At 47.6% G+C, this 25,282-nt stretch overlaps 2 protein-coding genes across 5 annotated transcripts in view; one reads left to right on the top strand and one right to left on the bottom strand.

Moving 5' to 3' along the window:
• The window catches only part of COQ8A (coenzyme Q8A), a 36,696-nt gene extending 32,069 nt beyond the window's left edge, over window positions 1-4,627 (top strand). The window contains exons 7-15 of the mRNA XM_075531474.1: window positions 80-165; window positions 256-396; window positions 737-818; window positions 906-999; window positions 1,180-1,321; window positions 1,568-1,675; window positions 1,828-1,893; window positions 2,139-2,225; window positions 3,243-4,627. Of these exons, the coding sequence (XP_075387589.1) occupies window positions 80-165; window positions 256-396; window positions 737-818; window positions 906-999; window positions 1,180-1,321; window positions 1,568-1,675; window positions 1,828-1,893; window positions 2,139-2,225; window positions 3,243-3,530 (1,094 nt within the window). The 3' untranslated portion in view covers window positions 3,531-4,627. The remainder of the gene's footprint in view (window positions 1-79; window positions 166-255; window positions 397-736; window positions 819-905; window positions 1,000-1,179; window positions 1,322-1,567; window positions 1,676-1,827; window positions 1,894-2,138; window positions 2,226-3,242) is intronic.
• A 2,085-nt stretch (window positions 4,628-6,712) lies between these two features.
• Window positions 6,713-25,282, bottom strand: part of CDC42BPA (CDC42 binding protein kinase alpha) — a 318,565-nt gene continuing 299,995 nt past the window's right edge. For all 4 annotated transcript variants that reach the window (XM_075531439.1, XM_075531457.1, XM_075531449.1 and 1 more), the window contains 4 exons: window positions 24,303-24,420; window positions 13,602-13,719; window positions 10,738-10,895; window positions 6,713-10,490 (listed from right to left, as the gene is read on the bottom strand). In XM_075531439.1, the coding sequence (XP_075387554.1) occupies window positions 10,359-10,490; window positions 10,738-10,895; window positions 13,602-13,719; window positions 24,303-24,420 (526 nt within the window). In that variant the 3' untranslated portion in view covers window positions 6,713-10,358. The remainder of the gene's footprint in view (window positions 10,491-10,737; window positions 10,896-13,601; window positions 13,720-24,302; window positions 24,421-25,282) is intronic.

Raw genomic sequence — 25,282 nt, 5'->3', positions numbered from 1 at the left:
GGTCCTCACCTGAGAAAGGGCGCGGCCCCGCGCCGCCGGCCTGGAGGGAGACCGCAGCTTGGACGCCGGTGTCTTGCAGACGATGCGTTCATCAACCCGCACCTGGCCAAGATCTTCGAGCGCGTGAGGCAGAGCGCCGACTTCATGCCGCTGAAACAGATGACGGTGAGGCCCCTTCCCCGGGCGGCCGTGGGAGCGGGGTGCACGCAGGATGCGCGCAGCGCCGTGGCTGAGCGGGCCCCTAACTCTCTTCAGAAAACCCTCAACACTGACCTGGGCCCCCGCTGGCGGGACAAGCTGGAGTACTTCGAGGAGCGGCCCTTTGCAGCCGCCTCCATTGGGCAGGTGCACCTGGCCCGCATGAAGGGTGGCCGGGAGGTGGCCATGAAGATCCAGGTAGGCTGGGGGCGCGGGGGAAGTGAGTTGCCTTCAGCTCCTGCCTCAGTGGCAGCTTGGCAGCGGGCACCGCAAAGCGCTTGCTGAGGTGGCAGGGGGAGGGGATGGGGGCAAGGTTGCTTCCTCACTGCCGGGTTTGGGGTTGAGTGAGGAAAGGGGGTAACATTTGGGGCCCGTTTCCTCTCGCTCAGGGTGGGCTGGGTACGGAGGGTGGGGAGTAAGGTTGTGCTAGAGCCTTGGGTCCCAGCAGCCCTGGCCCCAGCTGCGGGCCAGCTGTGTGGGAGGTGAGACCCCTGCAGGGTCCTGCCCGTTGCAGAGTCAGCCCCTGCCTCCCCCACAGTACCCAGGCGTGGCCCAGAGCATCAACAGTGACGTCAACAACCTCATGGCCGTGCTGAACATGAGCAACATGCTTCCTGAAGGTCCGTCTGGGCGTAGACAGCAGCTTCTCAGGAGCGGGTGGGCCCTCTCTGAGCCCGGAGCCCCCTGACAGTCTCCTTCTGGCCCAGGCCTGTTCCCGGAGCACCTGATTGACGTGCTGAGGCGGGAGCTGGCCCTGGAATGTGACTACCAGAGAGAGGCTGCCTGCGCCCGGAAGTTCAGGTGCGACCCTGCCGGTAGTCAGTGCTTATCCTGCGAGGGCCCCGCCGGTCCTGAGGGGCAGGCCCCTCCCATGGGCCGGCTAGACCCCTTTCTGCTGATGTGCCTGCGTCCTGTCTCCGTGGCGAGGGAGGGGGGCCACTGTGTGGGTATCCCTGTGCTGTGACCTGCGGTTCCCACTAGAGAGCTGCTGAAGGATGACCCCTTCTTCTACGTGCCCGAGATCGTGGACGAGCTCTGCAGTCCCCACGTGCTGACCACTGAGCTGGTGTCTGGCTTCCCTCTGGACCAGGCCGAGGGGCTGAGCCAGGAGATTCGCAACGAGGTGGGTCTAAGCTCGAGACGGCGCTGGGGAGGGCTGGTGTTGGCTGGGGCCAGACAGGTGTGGCCGGAGGCTCACCCTGGCCCTGGAAGTTAAGGGGGGTACCTGCCAGCTTCCCACTCAGGTAGTAGTGTGGAATCAAAAATCCTGTTCCAGGTAGAAGTTGGGGTCGAGTGGGGTGGCAGATGTAGTCTGAAGGGTCCACCAGGCTGGCTTTGAGCAGACCTTGACCCCTACCCTCTTCCCCAGATCTGCCACAACATCTTGGTTCTGTGCCTACGGGAGCTGTTTGAGTTCCACTTCATGCAGACCGACCCCAACTGGTCCAACTTCTTCTATGACCCTCAGCTACACAAGGTGAGCTCCAGGTTAGGGGTGCCCACAGCCCTGCAGTCTCTCCCCTCCTCCCTGGGAGAATCTGGGGCTCTCTGTCCATCCACCTTCCCCTTCCCCCATGCCCCCAGCTGGGACCACAAGGCCAACCTTCCCATTCCCCCCACCCCCCCCAGGTGGCCCTTCTGGACTTTGGGGCGACTCGGGAGTATGACAGGAACTTTACAGACCTCTACATTCAGGTACACTTGGGGGGTAGGGAGGGGTCGAAGTGGGTCCAACAGGTTTTCTGAGGCCACACACAGCGTGTGGGGCCGGAGTGGGAGCAGGGGCTCCTGCCCTGGCACCCGTGCTGGCCCTGGTGAGAGCAGGTGGTGGCCTGCAGGCTGGCCTCCTGGGAGGGTGACAGTGGGAGCCCTGCCTGGGCATTCAGGAGGAAGAGTGATGATAGACAGGTTGTCTCTCGTGCCTCCATGCCCTGGCCTAGATCATCCGGGCTGCTGCCGACAGGGACCGGGAGACCGTGCTGAAGAAGTCCATAGAGATGAAGTTCCTCACTGGCTACGAGGTCAAGGTGAGGTTGCCTGGGCCCCTGGGAGGCCCGGCTGCAAGTGGCCCCAGTCACAGGAGGCAGCTGCTTCAGGCTGTGTGTGTGAGTGGCCACCAGGCGGCTGGGCAGGGGCACTGCCCCTGATGCCACTTTTCTTAATGTAGATTCAGGGCGGGGTCCCTCCAACGGCCTCTTGCTTGCCCTGCCCCTTAAACGCAGCCTATTCAGATCGGGTTCTTGGGTTTGTCCAGGCTGGAGTTCAGGGCATTGGTAAGGACTCAGGGTGGGGGACCCCAGCACCCCATGTCAGATCTCATTGGAGAAGCGGTGAAGGAAGAGTTGGGAAAGATCCCAGCAGCCCCCCACAGGGAGAGGGTAGGGGAGATGGATGAGCTCTGCTCCCATCACTCGAGAGGCCGTGTTTCCGCTGCTGACAGAGGAAAGGGTGAAATCTTGGCTCGGCCACCTGATCAGGCAAGTTGTGTCTCTGAGCCTCATGGCCCTCATCTGGACAACAGCTAAGTTACACAGATCGCTTCCCAGCCCTGGGCAGCTACTTCCGCTCTCTCCAACACAGGGCCCTCATGCCACGGCTCCCACGGGCAGATAGTCAGTCCCACAGGGCACCAGGCCCTGCTCTCAGTAGATGGCAACTAACCAGGTGCTGACTGGGGCCACTGCTGACCCACCTGCCAGCTCAGACCCAGAGACTCTTCTTTGGAACTGTAGTGGTGCTTGGTGGACCTCAGACCGCCCGCACTCGACACTGCCTCAGGCTTCACCACGCCCCCTTGCCCCACATTAGGCCCACTCCACACGGGGCTGATGTTTTCTTGAGTTCCTTCTTGGCGGCCAAGAGCCAGAGTGGACCCCACTCACAGCCAGCAGCGTGTGTACTTCAGGCTCCCACTTTCTACCCAGATGTTCACCTTTCACACCAGCCACCAAACCAACACTCTGCCCTCCCTGGCCCAGAGCTGTTAGTGAGCACCCAGGCACTGAGTGGAGGCCTCTCACACCTCGTCTTCAATCCCCTGTCAGGCCATGGAAGATGCCCACTTGGATGCCATCCTCATCCTGGGGGAGGCTTTTGCCTCTGAGGAGCCCTTTGACTTTGGCACCCAGAGCACCACCGAGAAGATCCACAGCCTGATCCCCATCATGCTGAAGCACCGGCTAATCCCCCCACCCGAGGAGACCTACTCGCTGCACAGGAAGATGGGGGGCTCGTTCCTCATCTGCTCCAAGCTGAAGGCCCGCTTCCCCTGCAAAGCCATGTTTGAGGAGGCCTACAGCAACTACTGTCAGAGCCGGGCCGAGCGGCAGTAGCCCACGGGCCTCCAGAGGCCCCGGGCCCTGCCCAGGCGGGCTCTCAAGGAACGCTGCTCCTGTCACATCACACCAGCCAAGCAGTAGTGGGAAGGTAGTGGTGGTGATCCTCTTTGAAACGCTTTGCCCAGTGCGCGGGAGAGGAGGCTGCTGGAGTCCTCGTGGCCAGCACTTGCACACAGGCTGCAGTGCTCAGTGGTGGGATGTGAGGACAAGAATGTGAGCGAAGCTTCAACTTCGCTGTCCCAGCAGAGGCAGTCCCCTGGGGTCGAAGGGCCGGCTCCCCAGCAGCCCTGACTTAACTAACCCCACGTGCGGCCTGTCCAGTGGTTAGCGTTAACAAATGTTACTTCGAGATGCGCACAGAGCCATGACTACTGTATGCTAGGATGCATTAGTGTGTCCGGGTGTTTCTTTTTGTTCCATGGATACAAAGCTACGCTACATAGGATCTACTACAGGGAGGACTGTGACTGGCTGCACATAGGACCCACACCGACATTTGATTCTTGGCTCACGAATTCAGCTTACAGACTTAGTTGTGGAACTTGGTTGTAATTCACTGCCTATTCGTCTAAAGAGGCAGGCTTTTTTTTATTAACATGATTTTTCTAATGTAAACAGGAAACCAAAGATAAGAGAGTCCTTCCCTCCAACCTACAAAATCAACAAAATACTTGCACCCCGAGAAGCCTTTTTGGATGTTTTGATTGTTGGTCTGGCTTACGGGTGTGCATCTCCAGATGAGCTCAGCAGTGCTGCCCGTTTCTGAGCTGAAGCTGGGCGGCAGCGCTGCCCTGAACAGTGCCCAAAAGTACGCTCTGCAATAGGGCAGCGCAGCCTGCTACCTAGCTGATGACACTGTCTTGACAGGACTAACCAGCGTGCTGCCACCGGATGAAAAGGGCAGCAGTAGCAGGGTGAGATGAAGCCGCCCTGGACTGTGGTGGGAGGCCTCCCTCAAGGGCCAGGGCCTTTGCTCAGAGATGTCACTATAGAGTGCCCGATGGGTAATCAGAGAAGGCACTGGTAATTTTTGTACAATTCTTGTAATTGCCCGATTCTCTTGTTTCAATAAAAAAAAAGTACTTTGTTAATTGTACCATTTTTTCTTCTCTGGAGACTAGAGTGTGAGGGCCAGGAACACAGATTTAGCCACGTCTATCCTGAGAGAAGGACAAGGGGCAGCAGAAGGCTGGGGATGGGAGCTGTGCAGGTGTGCCCACTCCTCCATCCAGGCTAGACTGCCCACAGCCAGGAGACAGCTCTGCTGGCGGGAGCTGTGAACACGGGACCATCTGCACTGAAGAAACATGTCCGGAAGGTGCTCTGTGAACGCCATGGAGAATGCATGGAAGCCAGCCGTGTGGAACTGACTGGCTCTCGGCAGCCCCGTGTGCTGACGCAGAGCAGGAGTGCTGGAGGGCTTTTCTGTGGCCGAGATCTTGAAGTCTCTGGTTTTCTTCTGAGGCTCCCCTGGGTTCGCTCTAACCTTCACACTTGTAGTTAGCAGCCGAGCACGTCAACTCCAGTGCACTAGGTGATGAAATAACCTTTGCAAAGATGGCAGGTGTTCAGGGTGCTTAGACTTAACAGCTCTGACAGCGCAGGTCCCCGGCACCATGGCCACCCACAGTGGAGCGGCCTTTGACCCAGTGCTGGATCTCCTTGCAGATAACTGAGTCAGGCCAGCCCCCGGCCAGCCACCACCCTCAGCCTCTTCCTCCCTGCCCGCCATGAGGTGAAGGCACGCACAACAGAGCATAGACCAAGTGTTCGCTTTCTCCAGGAGCATGGCAGCTGCTCGACATCTCCCACAGGGGCATGGACAGCTGGAGGCAGAAGCCGCCTTGGTAAGGAGACCAGGCAGGCCCCAGGATTACACACGATCTCCATCCCTGAGTCGCATGTCTGCTTTGTAACTGGCCACGCCCACTCGCTCTGGTGTCCATGGGACCCTGCACATGGGCAATGGGTCTACCTGTGCACTCAGGCCAGCACTCCAGGAAAGCATGTGGGGATGGGACCCACCAGGTCGGCTTCTAGCCCCCACAGCCAAACAAGACTTTTTTCTGTACTGTTGATGGTTAATAACGATAGCAAGCACTGAGCTGGGGGCCAGAGGGGATGCTGAGTACTTTTATGTTGTCATGCCTGTGATGTGCAAGGTGGGCATTTTATACACGAGGAAGCTGGCGCGGAGCATTAAGTGGCCTGATAGCTATCAGTAGGTGGTGGAGCCAGGTTTCTGAATACGATAGCCTGGCCTTCGAGCCCATGCTCTGTTTTGTCTAAGCTGAGGGTCAGCAGACCGGCCCACGGGCCAGAGCTGCTGTTGTAAACACTCTGTTTGGAAAGCCATGACGCCATGTGCTTACGTCCTGTGTGTGTGTGGCTGCTCTCGTGCCGCAGGAGTGGAGAAGCTGGCCCACAACCTGCAAATATTACCTCACCCTGTGTTGGCACGTTGGCCAGCTGTTATTCTAAATCATTGCCCAACCTCTGCCTCTCAGCTGTGGATGTGACCTCTCGGACCACTATCAACTAGAGCTTAAACACACAGTGAAAATGGGGCAGGGGCTTGCCAGATTGTTATCCTGCAGCCACAGGTTAGGGATTCCCCCGCTGGGTCCGGATAAGCCGTTTGTACCCAGATCTGCCTGCCATTAGACCCACTCACTGCCACCACGTAGCACTGACCTCTGCAGAGGACACTGCTGGCGCCTGCACCCGGCAGGGTCACTCGGGAGTCGCCCGGAGAGTTTGGCCTTGCAGCCTGGCAAGAATGATAGGGCATTTCTGACCAGAGGAGTGAGCATAATTTACTACTTCTTAAAGGAGCTACAGGAGCCCAGGTGTACAGGTTCTGCATTGGGCTGTGATCTCCATGGCCGGTAGTTCAAAACCACCAGTGGCTCCCTGCTCCATGGGAGAAACACTGGGCTTGTAAACAGTTACAGACTTGGAAACCCACAGGCGGTCACTGTGAGCCAGTATTGACAGGATGGCAGTGAGTACCGGCGCTATGGGCAGAGGAGGCCTATGGCCGAGCCTGAGGAAGAGGCCTGCAGGAGGGAGGGAGCAGCATAAAAGCAGGTAAGAGAGAAGGCAGCGGTCACCGTCTCTCCTCCAACCCTCAGACGCCTGTCTTCACGGGGAGAAAAACAACGAAATACTAGATCTAACAGTTCCCCGTTTTATTGCAATACATCAAAGTCTGGTTAATATTAAGCGACACCAACATGAAATATTGGTGAGGAGTCTTTCGTGACACCTTTAACTATCCCACCTCATACAGTTCTGTGCAAAAGAGTCCACATCATTGTCGGGCAGCCGAGAATCTCTTACGAAGTTCCTCAAGACACTGAAGGCGTAAAGCCAAAGAAGAGAGAGAGACGAGGCCAGAGCAGTCTCTCTCCCCTTCCAGACACATTTGTCAGCATTACACTCAAAACCCAAAATGATTACATCCAGACCAGGCAACACTGTACAAGAATATTACAATGGGAAAAACCTTAAAAATTTTATAAAACAAAGGATAGTAAACTATCAAATAAAAGGCAGGTTATTTTGTTTCCATGGAATTTCAAGGTTGATCTGTTTGTGTCCCTTTTCCCCTTGATGAATGAGATGGCTGTCCAGGGAGGATGGCAGGACCTGGCTAGCCAGAGCAGGGCCCAGAGAACTCTGGCGTCATTAAGGTGGTAACGAGAGCGGTCCCGAGTAGCCTCCCTGGGCTCTTACTCAGTGAGTCTAACAGGCTAAGGCCAGCTGGGGAGGGGAAGTTCCCAGAATCCAGGCTGCTCTGGAAAGCGTCTTAGCAAGCCCAAGTCCTGCTTGGCTGCCATATGACAGGGCCCCGTGAGGGTGTGTGTCAGTCCCACCCTGACTTCTTTGTGATACCTGAGATGCCACATAAATGCAACTGATCTCTCACAAACGCATGTGGCCACTAAGTAACAGAGGGTGTGTTTCTAAGCATGTGGAAGGCAGACTGGAACCAGCCTGAGATGCAGAGCCTTGCTGTAAATGTGACAGGACGGGCACTAGCACTGCTTGGGAACCACTAGACGGGCCTTTTCAAAGCATAATACAGTAAGACTGGGTCCCGTAGGTTTTGTTTTTTTTAAAATAACTAACGTAAAATCCGCTTTAGCGATCATTTGATGAGGAGGAAGGCTTTGGGTTTTGGCAACAATCGTGTGTGTGTGTGTGTGTGTCTGTCTAAGTTTATACACCCAGGGCACATGACAAGATCAGTTAGAGTTCAAGGGTAGCTAACCAATGGCTGGACAGGGACAGTGCCAAACACCAACATGGGCGACCCCCACCAGACAGCCTCTGACTTCGTGTGTGTCCTTCCTGTGGAAAACAAGCAGTCCCGGCTGCCGTGTGCATTGCACAGCGCCCTGCCCTCAAACAGGTGCGACTCAACAGCAAAGTCGTCTCCTTTCTGTGATTTTTGTCACTGTTCCTTGTTCTTTCTCAAGGTATTCTCTCAACCTCCAGGAAGTAGCAGGGTCATATTTAAGGGCGAGGGGCAAATACAGTAGTGGCCATGATCTTGGGGAAATCCTCCCCAGATGATTGCCTGTGGCTGTGCTTCTCCCTTGAGACCTGCTTTTGAAATCTCACATGGCCCTGGTCGACGGGGAGCGCGTGTGGGGTCACAAGGTGGGGTGGCACACCTGTGTCTCCGGGGATGCTGGCAAGCTGCCCTGTTGGCCAAGAGCTCCCCCACTCTCCCTGTTATGGTGCTGAAATGCTACTCCTGGTGGTGAGGGGGGGGGGGGCTGACTTCTGGATTACAATTCGATCCTTTAAAAAAAAAAACATACCCACAGACAACAACAACTCACCAACAAGTGGAGGTTATACATTATTTCAGGGAGCAAAACGATGGCTCAGGGTAGGAACCAGGGAAGCTTGGCTGGTTCTGCTTCCTCTGCCTGGGGAGAGACTGGCGGCAGAGGCAGAAGGAGAGGAGCATGGGGGGTGGCTGCCCGGTTCTCTCCTCTCTTGACAAGGGCGGAGTTAGGGAATGAGCAGGGACACGGCCAAACTCAAGACCCAGCACTTGGTATCTGGATGAACAAAAGTATTTTTACATGCTTTTATTCTCAAAGTAAAATTACTTGGGAAATTACACTGTACAGGGAATTACGCTCATCACCAAGATGTAGTCAAGGTGTAGCAAGGACTGAATCTGGAAGATTTACATGTCAAAGTTCCCTAAGGCGACGGGAGCTTTTCTTCCCTATTGAGCCTGGCGAGTAAGCTTGAGGGTGGGCGTCCCCACCCTGCAGCCCAGTCCTTGGGGTGGTGAGCAGGCCGTTTGCTTGGTGGCTGCTGATGAGAAAGATGGGCTGCCCTGCTGAGGAGCACAAGGCACGGGGCTGGTGCCCGGCCCTGCTGTGAGCAGTAGCCGCCGGAGTCTCTTCCACACCGTGGGCCTATAAAGCAGAGGGCCCAGGCCTCAGCTCGCATTGAAACCGTGGTGAAAAGTCAGAGAGAAGCTGGCTCTTAACTCTCATGAGCTGTTTCACCCCTTGCTCCACTCAGTTGCTTAAACGTACTTTGGGGCGACCCTAGAGAAATGAAGTTCTGGTTCTGCATCTCATTTCCATATAGCAATTAAAATAGTGGGATTTGAAAGAGAACTTGACCAGCGTGCAGCTCGAGGCTGACTGTCGGCTGCCACGGGATGGGGAAGAATATTTGGCTTAGGCTGCTGCCGTCCTACCTTGGCGGTTTCCTGTTACCTGGTAATGAAAGCCCCCTGCGGCTCATCTGGAGAAGCTGGGTGGCTGCTCCTGGCTACTGGGTCTGGTCCGAGTGGTGAGTGCACCCTGTGCTCTGTGGGCTTTCAAGGCTGTCGTTAGGGGATAAACCCTCTGCACTGCCCAGCCCACCCACCCACTCCGCGAGAAGAGGGCCTGACCGTCTCTGTGCGTCTCTCACCGCCAACGGAATGGTCTCACCGCGAGAAAAATCACTCACGGGCCTAGTGATGGGCCTTTGGGAGCCACGGCCACCAGGGCGCTCTGCGACAAGGGATCAGGCGGTGGCAGAATCGTATGCCTGCATTCATCTGCACAGAGCACTCAACAGAATGTGAAGTGAAGCTCATGGTTCCAAATTCCACCCCTAGAAAAATCAGGGTCGGCATGGAGCGGGGTTTGCCTTTTGATGGTGCTGAAGCAGGCCTGCCAGGAGCTGATTATGCAGCGGAACACACACACACACACACACACACACACACACAGCCTACCCTTCAATTCACTCAGCTGGGAAACACAAAAAATAACACTTCTTTAAATTAAGTGACTTCTTTCACATATATGCATCCATTATCTGTCGAATACAAGATGCCTCTTTTAAATATATACATTCAGTATTTAACGTCTAAATGGGTTTTTATTTAAACTCTGTACTGTAGTAAAATATGCACTGGTTCAGTAATAAGGATTCCCTGTAAACCCTTGGGGACATCGCTGCTGACAGCGCCCTGTGCGACACTCCTGGCAGTCCTGTTCTCTCGGACAGGCGTGTAGTCTGGCTAGGTAAAAGCTACCCTGGGGGTGTGTGGTGGGGTGTGTGTGTATGTGTGCGTGTGTGTGTAGGGTGAAGGATTACTGGAAGCATCTACAGCGGTGGGACAGGATCCAGCACTACGCGAAGCTGCGACTGCAAGTCGGCCTCGGTGCTGGTGCCGCTCCATCTGCACGCGCTCAGCATTTGGCGTCCTCAGCGCACTTTCAGGCAGAGGTGATGGAGACAGGAGGGGTGGAGGTGAGGAGGACAGCGGAGGGGTGCGGCGGTGGGCGCTCAGGGGTCCCAGGCCCCGCGGTCAGCGCGCTCCAGGGAGAGGCTGTGGGTCTTGCGGGGCGAGGCGGGGCTGGGCGGGCTGCTCAGGTTGGAGCTGTTGGAGGCCGTGGAGTGCCTCGGGGAGTCCGAGTCCTGTGGGCAGCGAGCCAGCCTTCAGGGGAAGTTCGCGGAGGGTGGGGGGTAGGGGGAGAGACCCACAGAACCCGAATGTCCACAGCCCTCTGCGGGTCTGAAGGGGCGCGGCTATTTCCCTGGGAAAGTTATCCTAAGAATGAAAACCTCCGGGAAATTGCAGTTTTCAACCCCGTGGGGGCTCTGCAGCCTACGGGCTCAGAGTTGTAAGTGGTGTCCTAAGGCCCAGGCCCAGCGCCCCACTCACCTCGCCATCGTAGTCCCTGGGCGGGGCATCGCTGCCTTGGTCCATGCCTCCGGAGGACAGGGAGCCCTCCGACGGGGAGGGCAAGGGTGGCTGCTTCGCGCTGTAGCTGCCCCCAGAGAACTCCCTCTTTAACGCACTGCCGTTCTGTGCAGAGGACCCTGCGGGGCAGCATTGGAAAATCGTTCTCTGCAGACTGTGCAGGTGGCTGGGGCTGCGTCAGCCTCCCCACTGTCCCACAGGGACCCTGCTGGCTTTGAGTCAGCACTGGGGGCAGCCCGGGGCAAGCCCGCCATCTTCCCAGCCATGGCCCCTCCTGGGCTGGGCCGGGCCTCTGTCTCCACCAAGCTCCTCCCCTAGGGACTCTGTCCCTGCAGCTGCCCTCTTAGGAGCTGCCTTCCCGGAATTTGGGGTGCTGTGGGGAAGCACATTCCCCACCACCCCCTGCCTGCCTCACTGCAAGTGCTCAATGGGGTGGATTGGCAGGACAGGTAGGGCGATTCCCAGAAAAAGAGGGCAATGCCAGACTACCAGCCAACGTTAGAGGATTTCCCTAAACATCAAAGAGAAGGTGAAGCACCTTCACCCCACAGGGCAAGACGCCGGACCGCAGAACAGAACGACCGGCTTGTCTTCAGAACCCACACTGTCCCACTCTGAGAGTGGGCACATGAAAGCTAGCCTCAAAACCAAGAGTGCAGAAAAATGCTAGGACTGCTGGCTCTTAGGTTCTACACAAGGGGGCTTCAGAAAGTCGATGGGAAAACTGAATAAAAAGATAACAGTTCTTCTATGAATTTTTGAAGCTTCCGCATATCTGCAAAACTGTACATGGGTTAATATTAAGGGCATTTTAGTTTTGTTTCATAAATTAGTTTAATGAAAAATTCCTAATCTGTAAACATGAATGAATACTCTGTCCTAAGCTTAAGCAAGTGAGATAGCAGGTGGTGCTGGGGGCTCACTTCTGGAAGGAAGAAGGTACTAGAAGCTGGCCGAAGGGAAGAACGAGTTGACTGAGGCCTACTAGAGCACTTGGTAGCACAGCAGGCCACATATTGTGCAATGAGCCCAAAAGTCTCCAGTTCGAACCCACCAGCCGCTCTGAGGGAGAAATATCTGAAGTCTCAGAAACCCAAAGGGGCAGTTTTACTCTATCCTAGGGCCTCTATGAATTAGAATCGACTTGTTGGCAGTGGGATTGGTTTTTTTTGGTTTGAAGAAAGTATAATGGAAAGTACTTTGAAGGTGATAAGGTTGTTTTGTAAAAAAACTTAAATATATAGCTTTGAAAAAATAAAATAATTTCAGGTTTTTTTTGTATCCCTTCGTATTCTGGAAGCTATGACTGGCCTTCCTTCATTTAGTCCAGTGGTTCTCAACTTGTAGGTTGCAACCCCTTAGGGGGGACCGGGAGTCAAATGACCCTTTCACAGGGGTCGCCCAATTCATAACAGTAGCAAAATTACAGTTCTGAAGTAGCAACAAAAATAATTTTATGGTTGTGGTCACTACAACACAAGGAACTGTAAGAAAGGGTTGAGGCATGAGGAAGGTTAAGAACCACCGATTGAGTCCAACGTGGCTAACTACTCTCCTTTCTTGGGCCCACTGAGCACAACTGCAATGGCCTGCTCACCCGCAGGGAGTGCCTGGGGTCACTGTACTGTTCCAGCAGGAAATTCCTGCCAGTGGCTTCAGGCTCCCCTGCCCTGCCCTCCCACGTCTACCCACCAGCAAGCCACACTGCTTACGTCCCAAACAAAGGAACATAGTGACATACCGCAGCTCCTCCCTTCTCTCCATTCCTCCTCCTCTGCTACTGCCCTGTGTCACGCCCGACTCTCACCCACACGCACGCTGCCTTCCACTTCTGCTCACCTCTCATTCACTGTCCACTTGGTAGCCAGAGGGATCTTAAGAATGCGGATTGGATGAAGCCTTTCCCTATTTAAAATTCTTCAAAGTGTCCCCATGGCATTTTAAATAATTTTTTTTCTTTTTTCAAGTTCATGGACATTATTTTCAGCAAGGACAAATACACATGTACAAATGTCCGCTGTCACACCCACATACATTGGTGGACAGACTGTTCCTCTCCCTGTTGTCCAGTCTTGTGTCCATCCACTCATAGATCACAGTTATTGCAGGACTGTGTGGGTAACAGGGCTTACCTCTGTTGCCATGAACTCTTGTAAACCACCCAGTCTTCCCCAGTCGTCATCTTTGTCTTTATCAGTTTGTTTATTGCCTTCTCCTTCTCCCATGGGACCACCTGCCATGTGACTTCCCCTCCAAGGCCCGCCCACCCCTGGTAAGCACCCAAGAATATTTTATGTTAGTGTGGAGACAGTTTCTTGACCTTCTACAATACTGGCCTCCAACAATGTTTGTCTTTTAGTGGTCAACTAGTGCCACTCAGCATCGCATTTCTTCCCTTGACGTCCCACTCACTGCCTGACCAGACCCTGGCTTCTCTCTCCCGCAGCTCTGCCAGCTGTAGTGTGCTGTAAGCGATGCAAACCGAGGGTCTGTCTCAGTGTGAATGTCACCTCTCGGGAGGCAGTGTGGTTTTCTTCATCATTCGAGGTATGAGTTCATCCCCAACAATTATGCCCTTTGTTATTCTCGAATATGACACCTTGCTTATCATAAATGCTTCTGGGCATTTACCACTACAATTCGGAGTGGGGTCTGCCTGTCTCCAGTTGCTCTATTAAAGGCTCCACGGCTAGTTTCCTAACACCTGCACCTGTGCCTGCGGACACTGCCGGGGCTCCTCCACAATGCTGCACATGCCTGGCTGAGCACGCGTGGCACTGCCAGGGCAGGTGGGCATGCCCTCCTTATAGCCAAGGGGCACTTACTTGCTGACAGGCCACTGCTGGCGCTCATGGAGCGCCCGGGCTCAGGGCGAGACTTGGTGATAGACGGAATGCTGACGGAGCCACTGAACACAGTCCGGCTTTCCTGAGGCCGAGTGCTCTGAAAAGAAAAGAGAAAGAGAATGCTCCAGTCAGAGAAAAAGGGATTTTCTCCAGTGATGTCTATTTCTCCATGTAGTTATATAAAGACACTGATCTAGCTTGACCAAGTGATAAAAAGCAAGGAACAAATCCTTCCCTCCCACAAAAGTAACATCACCCCCACAAGCGTAAGCATTTATCATTGTACTTATTAAATATGCTTATCAAACGAGATCAGGACAGGCATTCATCAATATGTAGGAATTGTGAGAATAGAAAGTAAAAGTTAGATAGTTAGCATTGACAGAGCAGGGTAGAATTACATGGACATTTGCAGGTAAGTAAAATAGAATTGTTTTGAGATATGTATTTAGGGTACCTCAATAGCTAAGGAAAGCCATCCATTTGGTAGAAAGCCAATGAAAATGGAATTCTAAAGTAAATGTTTTGTTCACGGGGTACCAAACATGCCAGTCCCGTTTCCGACTCCAGTGCCCAAGTGTCTTCCCTGACTCCCATGGACAGAGCAGCAAGGGGAGTCAAGAAGAGGGGTCTGGGGATCCTGGTCTGAGAAGTTTTCCCTGCATTATTAAATGAGTCTCGTTAGAACCGAGGCAGGTGATCCCTGCCAGGTAAGAGCGCTCGAGGGTGTGTGTGGACAAGCTGTCTCCGTGTGGCTGGGCAGCGACTGGTGGCCTCCTCTCCTCGGGGAAGGCTCGTCTTCCAAACCAGAGGAGTGTCCAGGCTGGCCACAGTCCACATTCAGTAATCACCTTCCACTGTTCTATATGAATACGGGAGGAGGCAAACGACATATGGCCCGTTCCGAGTACCCCTTCTCTACCACAGATGCTTTCTTCCATTGGTGAGAGGGTCTGGATTTCTTATAATTTATAAACATTTATTTACAAAATATGTTCTCCAACTTATCTGGCCTACTACTCCCTTGAGTTAAGGTCAGTTAATGCGTCCTTCTAGGCCTGGTTCCTTCTGTTATGGATCCTAGTTGGGGACTTGATACACCTGTGGCTATCACCCCACTATGGAGGACACTCTCAGGAGGATGGACAGAATAGGGTGGACTGAGACCGGACCTTGGTAGACGGTGTGAACCACGCCACACCCACCCTTTGTTTCCATGGGGGCATCTCTGACTTTACCAGAGTAGAGTACGACTTAAGACAGCATCGTCTGTGGAGTATGGATTCTAGTTCTACCATGCATCCGCTCACCCGGAAAGCCTCTACTCCTGACAGAGCATTGGTAGAGGGGTGCTCATAATGTGGCATATGCCATTTGCCTCCTCCGGTATTTGTAAGATGTTTCCTGACTGTGAACTCTGGTGAGCAGTCTGACTTTGGACACTTGTTGGCTTCTGGTTCTGGACCCTGCATTCGGCTCACCTCGGCCTGCCCTTCAGATTTGGGCCTGAACAGACCGCATCACCATGTGGGACTGTTCGTTAAAGTCTCCCGAGTTTCCTGGGGGCGCTGCAGTGACTCGTAGAGCCTGGGGATGTGAGGGGATAGACTCAAGGGAGGATTCCGGTGGAGATGGAGCAGAAAGGCATCTTAAAAGAGATGGACATCTGGGACTCCTTTAGTCTTCAACTCCTTGGGACTAATCTGGCATGAATTCTTCTATGAGACAGCAGGACATGGGGTCAGCAATGGCAGGCCTGACTCACTGGAAATGCGGTTTTAGGAAAACAGGAATAAAGGGGAAAATGAGAAGCCTTTGGTTTCTGGACAGGAATGCTTTGGATTAAATACTATAGATTAAAGCGCCTATCCTTTTTCAGAGAAGAATTACTCGGTGGCCCTGCTTATGTGTCCTCCCTGGATTTTTCTTCTCTCAGGGGGTGGTATTGCCCACTTTGGGAAACTCTGATTTAGAAAACACAAATGCTCCGCATTAATTTTTCCTTCATAGCAATTTACCAGCCCACAGTGTATCCTGGCCAATAGCCATTCAGAAGAAACAGCACAGCAGGGCAGACATCTGTGCCACACGGCTTAGCAGTACCGAACCTGTGACCTCAAGACAACACCTACCTCAGGGGGCTCTCCTAAGGAATAAGGATGTGGGAGTGACAAACAGAGAGCGCTACCGCCATCCCCGCTCTGCACCTTGCTTCCCCTGCTCTAATACTAACCCAGGCGGCAGTCTGCCCCATCACCGACACTTTCCTTTTCAGTTGCATCAAAAGAGAAACTCGTGGGGGAAAAGATGGATTTTACCTGCGTTCAAGATGGTCACTCTCTAATGAAAGTGCAGGGGGAAAGAAAACAGTAAAAAGTGGTCAGAAAACAAGCTCCGGAAGTCTTCCTGAGGACCAGTTAGTTGCTAAGTGAAGCCAGTCGCTCTCTCTCTGAGCTGGAGCCTGTGTGCTGGGTAGGGCGGGCTCTCTTCACAAGATGCCCTGGTGAGCTCTCCTCCGCGAGGTGCGGCCACCTTCCCCGTGACTGTCACTGCCCAGTGGGCAGGCATCACTGGCACCTATAGGGTTAGCCTGCAGTTCTCTAACAAGTTCACTGAAAGAATTTGCTCTGTTGATTATAAAGGGGAAAGATAGAAACTACTGAAATACTGGGAAACAGTAAAATAAGTTGCCTGTGAATTCACCAGATGCTGTCGACAGTCCGGTGTGCGCCTGGTCATCCTTTCCTCTCAGGCACTCCCCTACCCAGAGTTTTCCTCCAAGCTAATAAAAGTATTCTAAAACGCTGTCAGTATTTGCCTTGTTTGACTGTGCAAACATCTTCAATCACCTGCGGTTTAGGAAAGAATACGTTCTCTTCTGCTACTACTAAAGCAGGGAAGAGCTGAGAGATGCAGCCGCATACCTAGGATTCAGTAACCCCATCGTTTACGATGTTCACAGAAACCTGTAAGTATTTTACAAGTTTCGTTAAGAGACAAGTCCTGAATCTCTAGACTGTATATTGCATGGTTCACTGCAAGTCTGCAGACGGGCCCTTTGAACACCGAGAGTCAGGTGGGCATTGTTTGTAGACACGCTCTTTGCCCTGCCACCCGCAGCACCACCAACCACAGCTGGTTGGGCAGACGGCCCAGTGGGTCTTGGTATTTCTAATCACAGTGTTTGTGACTGTTTCTAGCTTCATTTCTTTCGTCATCTGAGCTTCTCTTAAACTGACAGCTGTTACAACTTCAGCACCTAAAATGGTGACTAAGCTCTAGAAGGTACTGGAAAATCTTTGCAGAATCCATTAATGGATTATGTCTGAAACCACAAGTTTTTCTTCAGTTTTTCAGACTAATTTAGATGGAAGCATATGAATCTATGTAGTTTGAATTCCAAATTATGAAGCTTTTTCTAGTGCATACAGTATTCCAGTTAATACTGGTTTGGCGTTAAAATTGTGTGGGGGCTACAAGTTTTTGTGTGTCTCAAGTATACAAAATACCTTCCATGGGAATAAATGAAGACACTGGTGGCGAGTCTCCAAATCATTTGACACACATACTAGCTCATTTAAATGGTGGCCAACTTAGTGCTGGTACATGGACACGCATAATGGAGATTGTTTCAGAGTACAAAAACCAAGCAATAAATAAGCATGCTCAATTGCAGCTAGGAACTGTTTTGCGTTACAATGAAAGGAGAGTGGAGACCTAGAACCTCAATCCTCGGTTGCCATAACCTGAAAGTTTGTTGGCTGGCCTCAAACTCAACCATTGTCATTTTGGGACATACATAAAGCTGACAAAGTCCATGTAATCCTTGGTGTGTTATCTGCTTAAAGCAAACACTACCCTTTGCCCCCTCAAAGAAAATAAAAATTTGGGATGAAATCGGACAGTGCGAGCACGCCAACATTCACGCACACCCAGAAGCACTCTGCAAGACGCGTGTGACATGCACACAGCAGCACAGGGAAGCGCCACCGAAGCAGCTGGCCATCTCTAGCTCGATGCTTTTAGTGACAAGGACTTTCTCTCTAGGACACTTAAAATGCCTCAGTGTTGTCCTTTTCTATTAAAAAATCTACCCTAGGTCAATGGTACTAAAGGATTATATACAGAAGAAAGGTTTAAGGGACAAAATGTAAAACAAAACCCATTGATCATTCATTCAGCTAAGTACACTTCATTATAAAGAGATAGGGAACTTAAGTCTCTGGTCCTTTCCACATACAAATACTGTATGCGTAAAATCTCCACATACATTCAGGAGCGTAATAAGGTAATGAAATGTGTTCACTAGTTATGTGACATATCTATTCTAGGTGACGAATTTAAGCAGGATGGATGGACAGTCACTGCTGAGTGGGCTCCAGCACAGTAACTCCCATGTGGATGGGGCAGGACTGGGACAGTTTAGCCTGTTGTACACTGGGGAGCGAGGAGTTGGACCCGTCTTGATGGGACTTAACAACAAAGACAAGAGACTTCTCTATCGTCTTTTATAGAAAAGTTCTTATTGTGTCTTACTGATGCAATAGTTCTCTAGTATCCTAAAATCTGTTACCAACCCAATAAAGGCTTATTTAACTTTAACCATGGCTAATACTTTGTCAAATAAAACATTTAAGTGACATAATTTAATGCTAATATCAATGGTCTTTAATAATTATAATGCAAATACATAAGCTTCTCATAGTATTACTTCTCATATTTCAATAGAAAATCACTATAAGCACAAATGAATCAATTGATGCTACTTTAAAGCATCAATTTCTCTAAGCCAGCAGACATGAGAAATGGGTTCTCATGATATAATCTCAGTATTTTATTATCTGTAAAAAGTAACTTGAGAAAATTTCCCTTGAAGTTAGTATGAGCATACTTCTTATAATGGAAATGTGAGGGGGCTTCAAAAAGCCTATGGACAAATTCCATTATCTTTCAATTCCATTTTCCAACGAACTTTCTGAAACACCATCGTATGACTTCAGTGGTCACCAGTTCTCGTGCAGTGCCACAGTGAGGTAGAAGTTGGGTTGCTAGCCATAGGGCCAGCAGTTCAAACCCACCACCATTCTGTGGGGCAAACATGAGGCTGTCTGCTCCTTTTGGGAACCCACCGAGGCAGTTCTACTCTGTCTGCAGGGGCTCCATGAGTTGGGAAAGAATTGAGGGCAGGGGCCCTGGGAACAGAAACATAAAGCAGTGACTGTGGGCTTTCAGCTGGCAGAACATGTTGCTTTTTCCCACTCTTTGATTTAGTTCTCTTATCTTGGGTCCTGGCTAGAATTATAAAAACATGCCAGTAGCTTAAAGATTCGTATATGCTTTTGTAAAATTTCCTGTTACTAATTAATAGTATTAATATTATAGGGATTTTAAAACTTTCAATACAGATAGAAGAGGGGTATGGGTCAGGGTCTACATAGACTTTAAGCTTATCAAATAGAAATTTTTTTATCTGATTTGATCTGGTTATAGGGCAATGAACTATAAAACCCAGAAATTCTGGGAGCACAATATGATGGGAAAAAATTTCACTGAACATAGAAAACTCTCATTACATTTCAAGAATAGCACTGAAATCCTTCCTAGTCTTCCATCTTCTTCTTTAAAAAACAGGAAAAAAGAAAAGGAACCCGAGGGAAAAGGTGCAGGAGGAAGGATATGAAGAGAAGAAGATGGGAAGAGAAACTGGCAGAAGACAAATAGGCCCAAAGGAGTGCATTCACGGAATGGTGCCACCACAGTGCTGTTATTACTAAGCCAGGCAGCAGGAGACCAGTAAGTGGTTAATAAGGGTTAACGCCTGACTCAGTTGTTCATACCCTCAGAGTCATAAAGCTTGGTGTACCAGGGACAGAGTGAAGAGACGGGGAATATTCAGGGTTTATGGAATCAGGAGAGAGAAAATTTTCAGCAGAATTAACAGTCATGTGATAGATGTGCTCAAAGTTGATCGGAGAGGAGATCAAACTGGAGTGATGATGAGGGGATGGATATGGGAAACCGGGCTATCAAAAACAACAGAAAGGAGACAAAAAGGTAATAAGGTAATGAAATGGATTCACTAGCTATATGTAACATATCAGACAACATGCACACAGCAAAATTGTACTGGCTTACATCAGACCTGAATCCTTAATAAACTATTTTTAAGTCTTAAAAGTTAAACTTAGTCCTTCTCTTACCGGTTACTTAATAATGGATTTGCAACAGATCATTCACCTTATAAAAGCATTGTCTTTTACTGTAAGTGAGCAGAAGCCAGAGTTCTGCAATGAAAACATGGCAAAAATCTACTAAAAATGAGTAGAAAAAGCAAGAAACAATGAAAGAAAAGGACAAGTGTACCTATAGCTAACTTCTAATTAGACGTGTTTATTAATTTTTCATTCTTCTTAAGAACCGTGAAACCACTTTGAGCCCCGTTGGTGTGGTGGTCATGCGTCATACTGCCAACAGCCAAGTCAGCAGTTTGCACCCATTTCCTGGTATTTATAAGACTTGTAAGCTTGATCTTACAGATCTTATTGTATTTTTAATAAGTATAGCAACGGAGGGAATATGGTAATTATTGGCTTACCTTTCATCAGAGGTCAAGCAGCTCTCCATTATAAACCCAAAAGAACACATTTCTCCCTAGGCCCCCCACCAAGGAAGAAGTCATGCCTTCTTCCCTTCACTGTTCAGATGTATATTTAAAAAAATGGAATAATGTAATACTAAAGTTACAGGGAAAAAAATTTTAAAGGCTAATTTTTCAGATAAAATAACTAGTGAATATTTGGGAACCATCATTTAGTGCCCAGTCACTTTCTCTAATGGGATTTTCAAGGTTTAGTTCTTGAAGTGTAGCTTTGTTAACAGAAAACCTCCACTGATGTCTTCACTGGAGGCTGAGGATGGAGAGCATGCTGGAGAGGAGGCTGCTTAAGTCCAGCAAGACATTTATCTCATCATGATTTCAGATGACCTTGCTTTGTAAACAAATTATCTTGGCTTAAAAATAAACACATAACTTCTGTAAAACATGTTTTGAATTTAGAGATATGAAAGAAATTTGTATTCCCCAAGATGGTTTAAAAAGATTGATGCAAAGGGTAACTTCGATTTAGGAGAATGAACTTCTAAAAGACTTATAAAGTCATTGAAGTAGAAAACTTCATTAACCATTTCATGAAAGAGTATTAAAGTTATAGATAATTAAAATAACTAACCAAAAATCTAGGAGAACTGTAATATGCTAAAGAATAACTCTTTTAAAGGTACAAAATTACTCTTCTATTCAACTAGCAGAAAAATCTGTCCTTTATTGTATCTACTAATGTAAATCAGGTAAATGAAAAAGCAAATTCATGAAAATGATTACAGTGTGCATTTCTATGAAATACAGGCCATCACATCTACAGATGGCTTATATTTTCTTGGCTTGTCAAGAGGCACATGAAGCATTAACATGTGATACAGAAGAGGGAAAAAAAGAAGCGCTTCCTGACCCTTTTATATTCATAAGGCAAACAACCCTATTTCAGGACCATTTTGATACAAGGAAGCAGAATTACACTGATAGAAGAATCCAATAACTGCAAGCTGTTCATAGGAAAGCCATGTTTATCTGAACAAGTTAAAACATAAAATCTCTGAGGCACACATCTTTACACAGACGGCATGTGCCTCTGGTATCTGAAAGCTCTTCTTGTCATGCCAATACTAGATGAATGCAATGCATTTTTATTTCTGGAAATGGATCATTAAATAAAGATCACTTTAACAGGATGAACATATTCAAATCTGAGACTACATGACATGCTTTTTAATAACCCAATACATACATAGCTACAGACACACATGCAACTTTCTTCTAGACATGCATATTATTATATTGTTGGTCAACAATGTCTATTCAGAGACAAGCACAGTTCTGGGCATAAAGAAAGTGATCAAAGAGTAATTTTTAAATAAGATGAATAAATGCCTAGGAAAAATTCCATCTTATATGCTTTGCTAGTTAAAAGAAAACAGTCACATGAAAATAAAATGACTCTGAAGAACACTAATCAAGGTGCATGATGCACAGTATATCTGAGTAAGAAGCAGATTGCAAAAACTCACACAAACTTCTCATCTCTGGAGATAGGTAGAAAAGTGTGGAATTAAAAGATAATGGAATTTTCTAAATAATTCTGTGAAGCCCACTTGTTACAAATATGCTCATGTGATAAGGAAACATTAAAATATTGGAAGGAATATTAGAAAAAGGATTGAACTTGGCCAGGGCAAAAAAAACCCAACAAAAAACCACTTGGAATCAACAAGGTGACCAAGAACTAAGAAAATCAAATGATTTTTAACAGAAAATCAAGACTTCTAATCATGTGTTGAGGGATGAATCTTTGGAAAATGCTACCTAAATTTGTTTGGCTTAGTAATAAAGACGAGGTCTTATTTTTTAATAAAAGTTTTGCTTTCACTGGTCAGAGGGTGAGGGGAAAAATAAGGGAGGGAGGGACATTTAGATATAAAAGTTCTTGCAGTGTTTGAAAGGGACATTTTCCCTTCAGGATGCATAGTCTTACTGTGCATGAAGGTCTGAATGAACTCAACGGGTTTTTTACCTGTGGCAGAATACCAAGTAGAGGGACATTTCTGAAATGATGTCAATTTAAGGAATTGTGGGACACAAAATAGAGTATCTAAAAAAAAAAAAGTTCTACAAGTCTTATGCTATTTGAATATACGCAACGAAAACTTTCTTTTTGCTCACTGAAATGAAGCAACTGCATGAAAGAAATTTTAACTTTAAAGAGATAAAACCTAATAAAAACCTTTCAAACTACTGAAATACTTTTATATATGTTGATACACTGCAGAAGATATTTTTGAAATTTATATCCCTCTATAATATTCATTTCATATCAGGTTTTGAAAAATATTTACTAAATTACAAGTTTAATTAAAATAGTACATAATATTCGACCTGTCAAATATTACTTATAAGCATATTCATGTTTCAATAGGTTTCACATTTTAGAAATTATTTATATTGAGATCCTTACAACCAACATTGTAACCATCATAAGGAAAGAAGAGGCTTTGTACGGTATGGTTACGCTGCTCACTTTTGAAAATAAAACAAAACAAGACTAGGGTTTTAAACAGATGTTCAAATGAGAAAACAATGGAGCTAAATCTGAAATCTCATTCCCCCCCAAAAAACCTGAAAAAACTTGTATAGCTTTTAAGTATGCTGGATAACTAAAAGTTTTATAATATTTAATATACTTAACATTTCAATTATTGTGTCAAGAAATATTTATTTCTATTTACCCAGTATAGGAGCCCTGGTGGTGTATGGTTGGTGATACACTGGGCTGCTAAGTGCAAGGTCAGCAGTTCAAAACCATCATTCGCCCAAGGTAGAAAGACAAGGCTTTCTAATCCCATAAAGAATTACATTCCTGGAAACTCACAGGGTCAGTTTTACCTTGTCCTACAGGGTTGCTCTGAACAGACATTAAATTGATGGCAGAGAGAACAGAGTTATTTGCCCAACACAGCTAAAACACATCTTAATTCCAAAAGGATATATGGCTATTATGTATTATTTTCACCCCTTAAAGGCAGGAATATTACTATAATTACACAAAAATGCCCCTGATAATGATGAACAGAATGATGACAGTAGGAAAAGGCACACTGATCCATCAACAGAGCCAGATGGTTACGTGAGAAATTTATAAGGAGGAACTCAGACTCCAGAGAATTGACTTCTCTCCATGGAACAAGTAGAAAGTATCCTTTAAAAGTTTTTTAAATTCACTATTTTTTTAAATGTAAGGACTTCGTGTCAAGTTTAGCTACCTATTTTTGCTTTGTATCACTTATATATGCTTACATCTTCTGTATCACAGTAGAGTATGTAGTGTGGGTAATTAAGACTCACTTTCTTAGAAAGAGCTTTAAGTCAAAATTACCGAATCATATCCCTAATTGCCAAAGTGCATTAATCATACTGAAAATGCTGTGTAATTATGTATTTAGCAGCTTTAATGCTGAACAAAAGATTCCTAGGAATCATATGGCAGAAATGGCAAGTATAAGCAGAGCCTAGACAAAAATCATTTTAATCTCAATACAGTAGCTCTGAGAATACAACCTACATGGTAAAAACACAATAGCATCCCTATGTTGCACTCTTTTGGTATGTAAGAATGACAAGACCATATCTTTGTATTGGGGCAAAGGAAAAGTATTTAATTTTCAAATGAACTGAGAGCAACAACCATTAATTGTCAAGTTAATGTGTATTTTTTTTTTGATAAACTGACTAACAAACTAGACTGAACTGCTTAAACATAGTAAAATTTTAGTGATTTAATGGCCAAGTTCTGACTCTAGGTATAAACCCTCCCCAAATCCGGTAGTTTCTTCCACCACCAACAGTAAATCTACGTCTGAATTCATAAGGCTTGGGATTAACGAAATTGAATTTGCTTTATGATCAAATTTTGAGACAAATGCCTAAATTTTACATTTTCTCATGCTAAAACTATGCATCTTACCCACATTATGATATACTGAGATAAACATTTCCTCCTTGTATTATGTACCTTTAAAAATTACTATTCGTATATAAATATGGCGTGTTCCTAGCTCCGCCTCTCTTACCATGGGCAGGTCTTTCAGAATCTGTATTCCATCTCCAGGACCCATGTGTGCTATGTGGTTAAAATTAGTTGGGTTAGAAATTAATTTGTTTCTCATTTCTGGATCTCGTAGCATCTCTCTGCAAGATAAAATAACTGTTTAGACACTTTTTCCCACACTAAATCTAGTTAATTTGGAAAACTGAGCACATTTTGTTATTATTTCTATGAAAATTAAAAAAAAAGAAACTGGAGAATTACATTAATAAGTATGTAATTTAAAATAATAGAATATGCACAATTTAAAAATTCACTTCCTAACCCTATAATGCCTGAAATTTTAATTTCAGCAACATTTTTTTGATTTTATTCTTTACTTTCATAGTTATCAATATATATAACAACCAAAATACATTAATTGTTATGAAAACATCACACTCGGCGTTATAGGGCTAAGAGAATTTAAATAAAAGATTTAATACTTTTTGGTAGGAAAAGAGTCTTGTAATACTTAGATATCAAAGCATCTCAATTTTATTTAACAGATATCCTGACCATTTTATGTCTCTTAAGTAGTTGACAACGTTTTAGATCTGCTGATACCAAGGACTCAAGTTGACAGAAAATGTTTTGAAAATGATGGCAACAAAATGTACAAATGTGCTTGACACAATGGATGGATGTATGGATTGTGACAAGAGCTGTATGAACCCCCAATAAAATGATTAAAGAAACATTTTAGAAATAATTTTACATGTGATTGGAATTCTTTTTCCATTTGTTCAAGAAGAGAATAGTTGACCTGCAGTTCTTAAACACATGCAAGTTTACTTTATCTACAGACATGCTCTAGCTTTATAGTCTATGTTTATATTATAGAGGCACACATTTCAAAAAGTATGGCTATTTTACATACATACACAAATGAATAAAAATAAGCTACTTTTATCTGGTGCACATTCTGACTCTGAGTAACATTACAGTGAGAAAATGCGTTTACTA

The sequence above is a fragment of the Tenrec ecaudatus genome, chromosome 1 (genome assembly GCF_050624435.1).
Source record: "Tenrec ecaudatus isolate mTenEca1 chromosome 1, mTenEca1.hap1, whole genome shotgun sequence".
In the NCBI taxonomy this organism is placed as follows: Eukaryota; Metazoa; Chordata; class Mammalia; order Afrosoricida; family Tenrecidae; genus Tenrec; species Tenrec ecaudatus.
The sequence above is the reverse complement of the archived record's forward strand: the minus strand, read 5'-3'. Positions and strand labels throughout refer to the sequence as shown.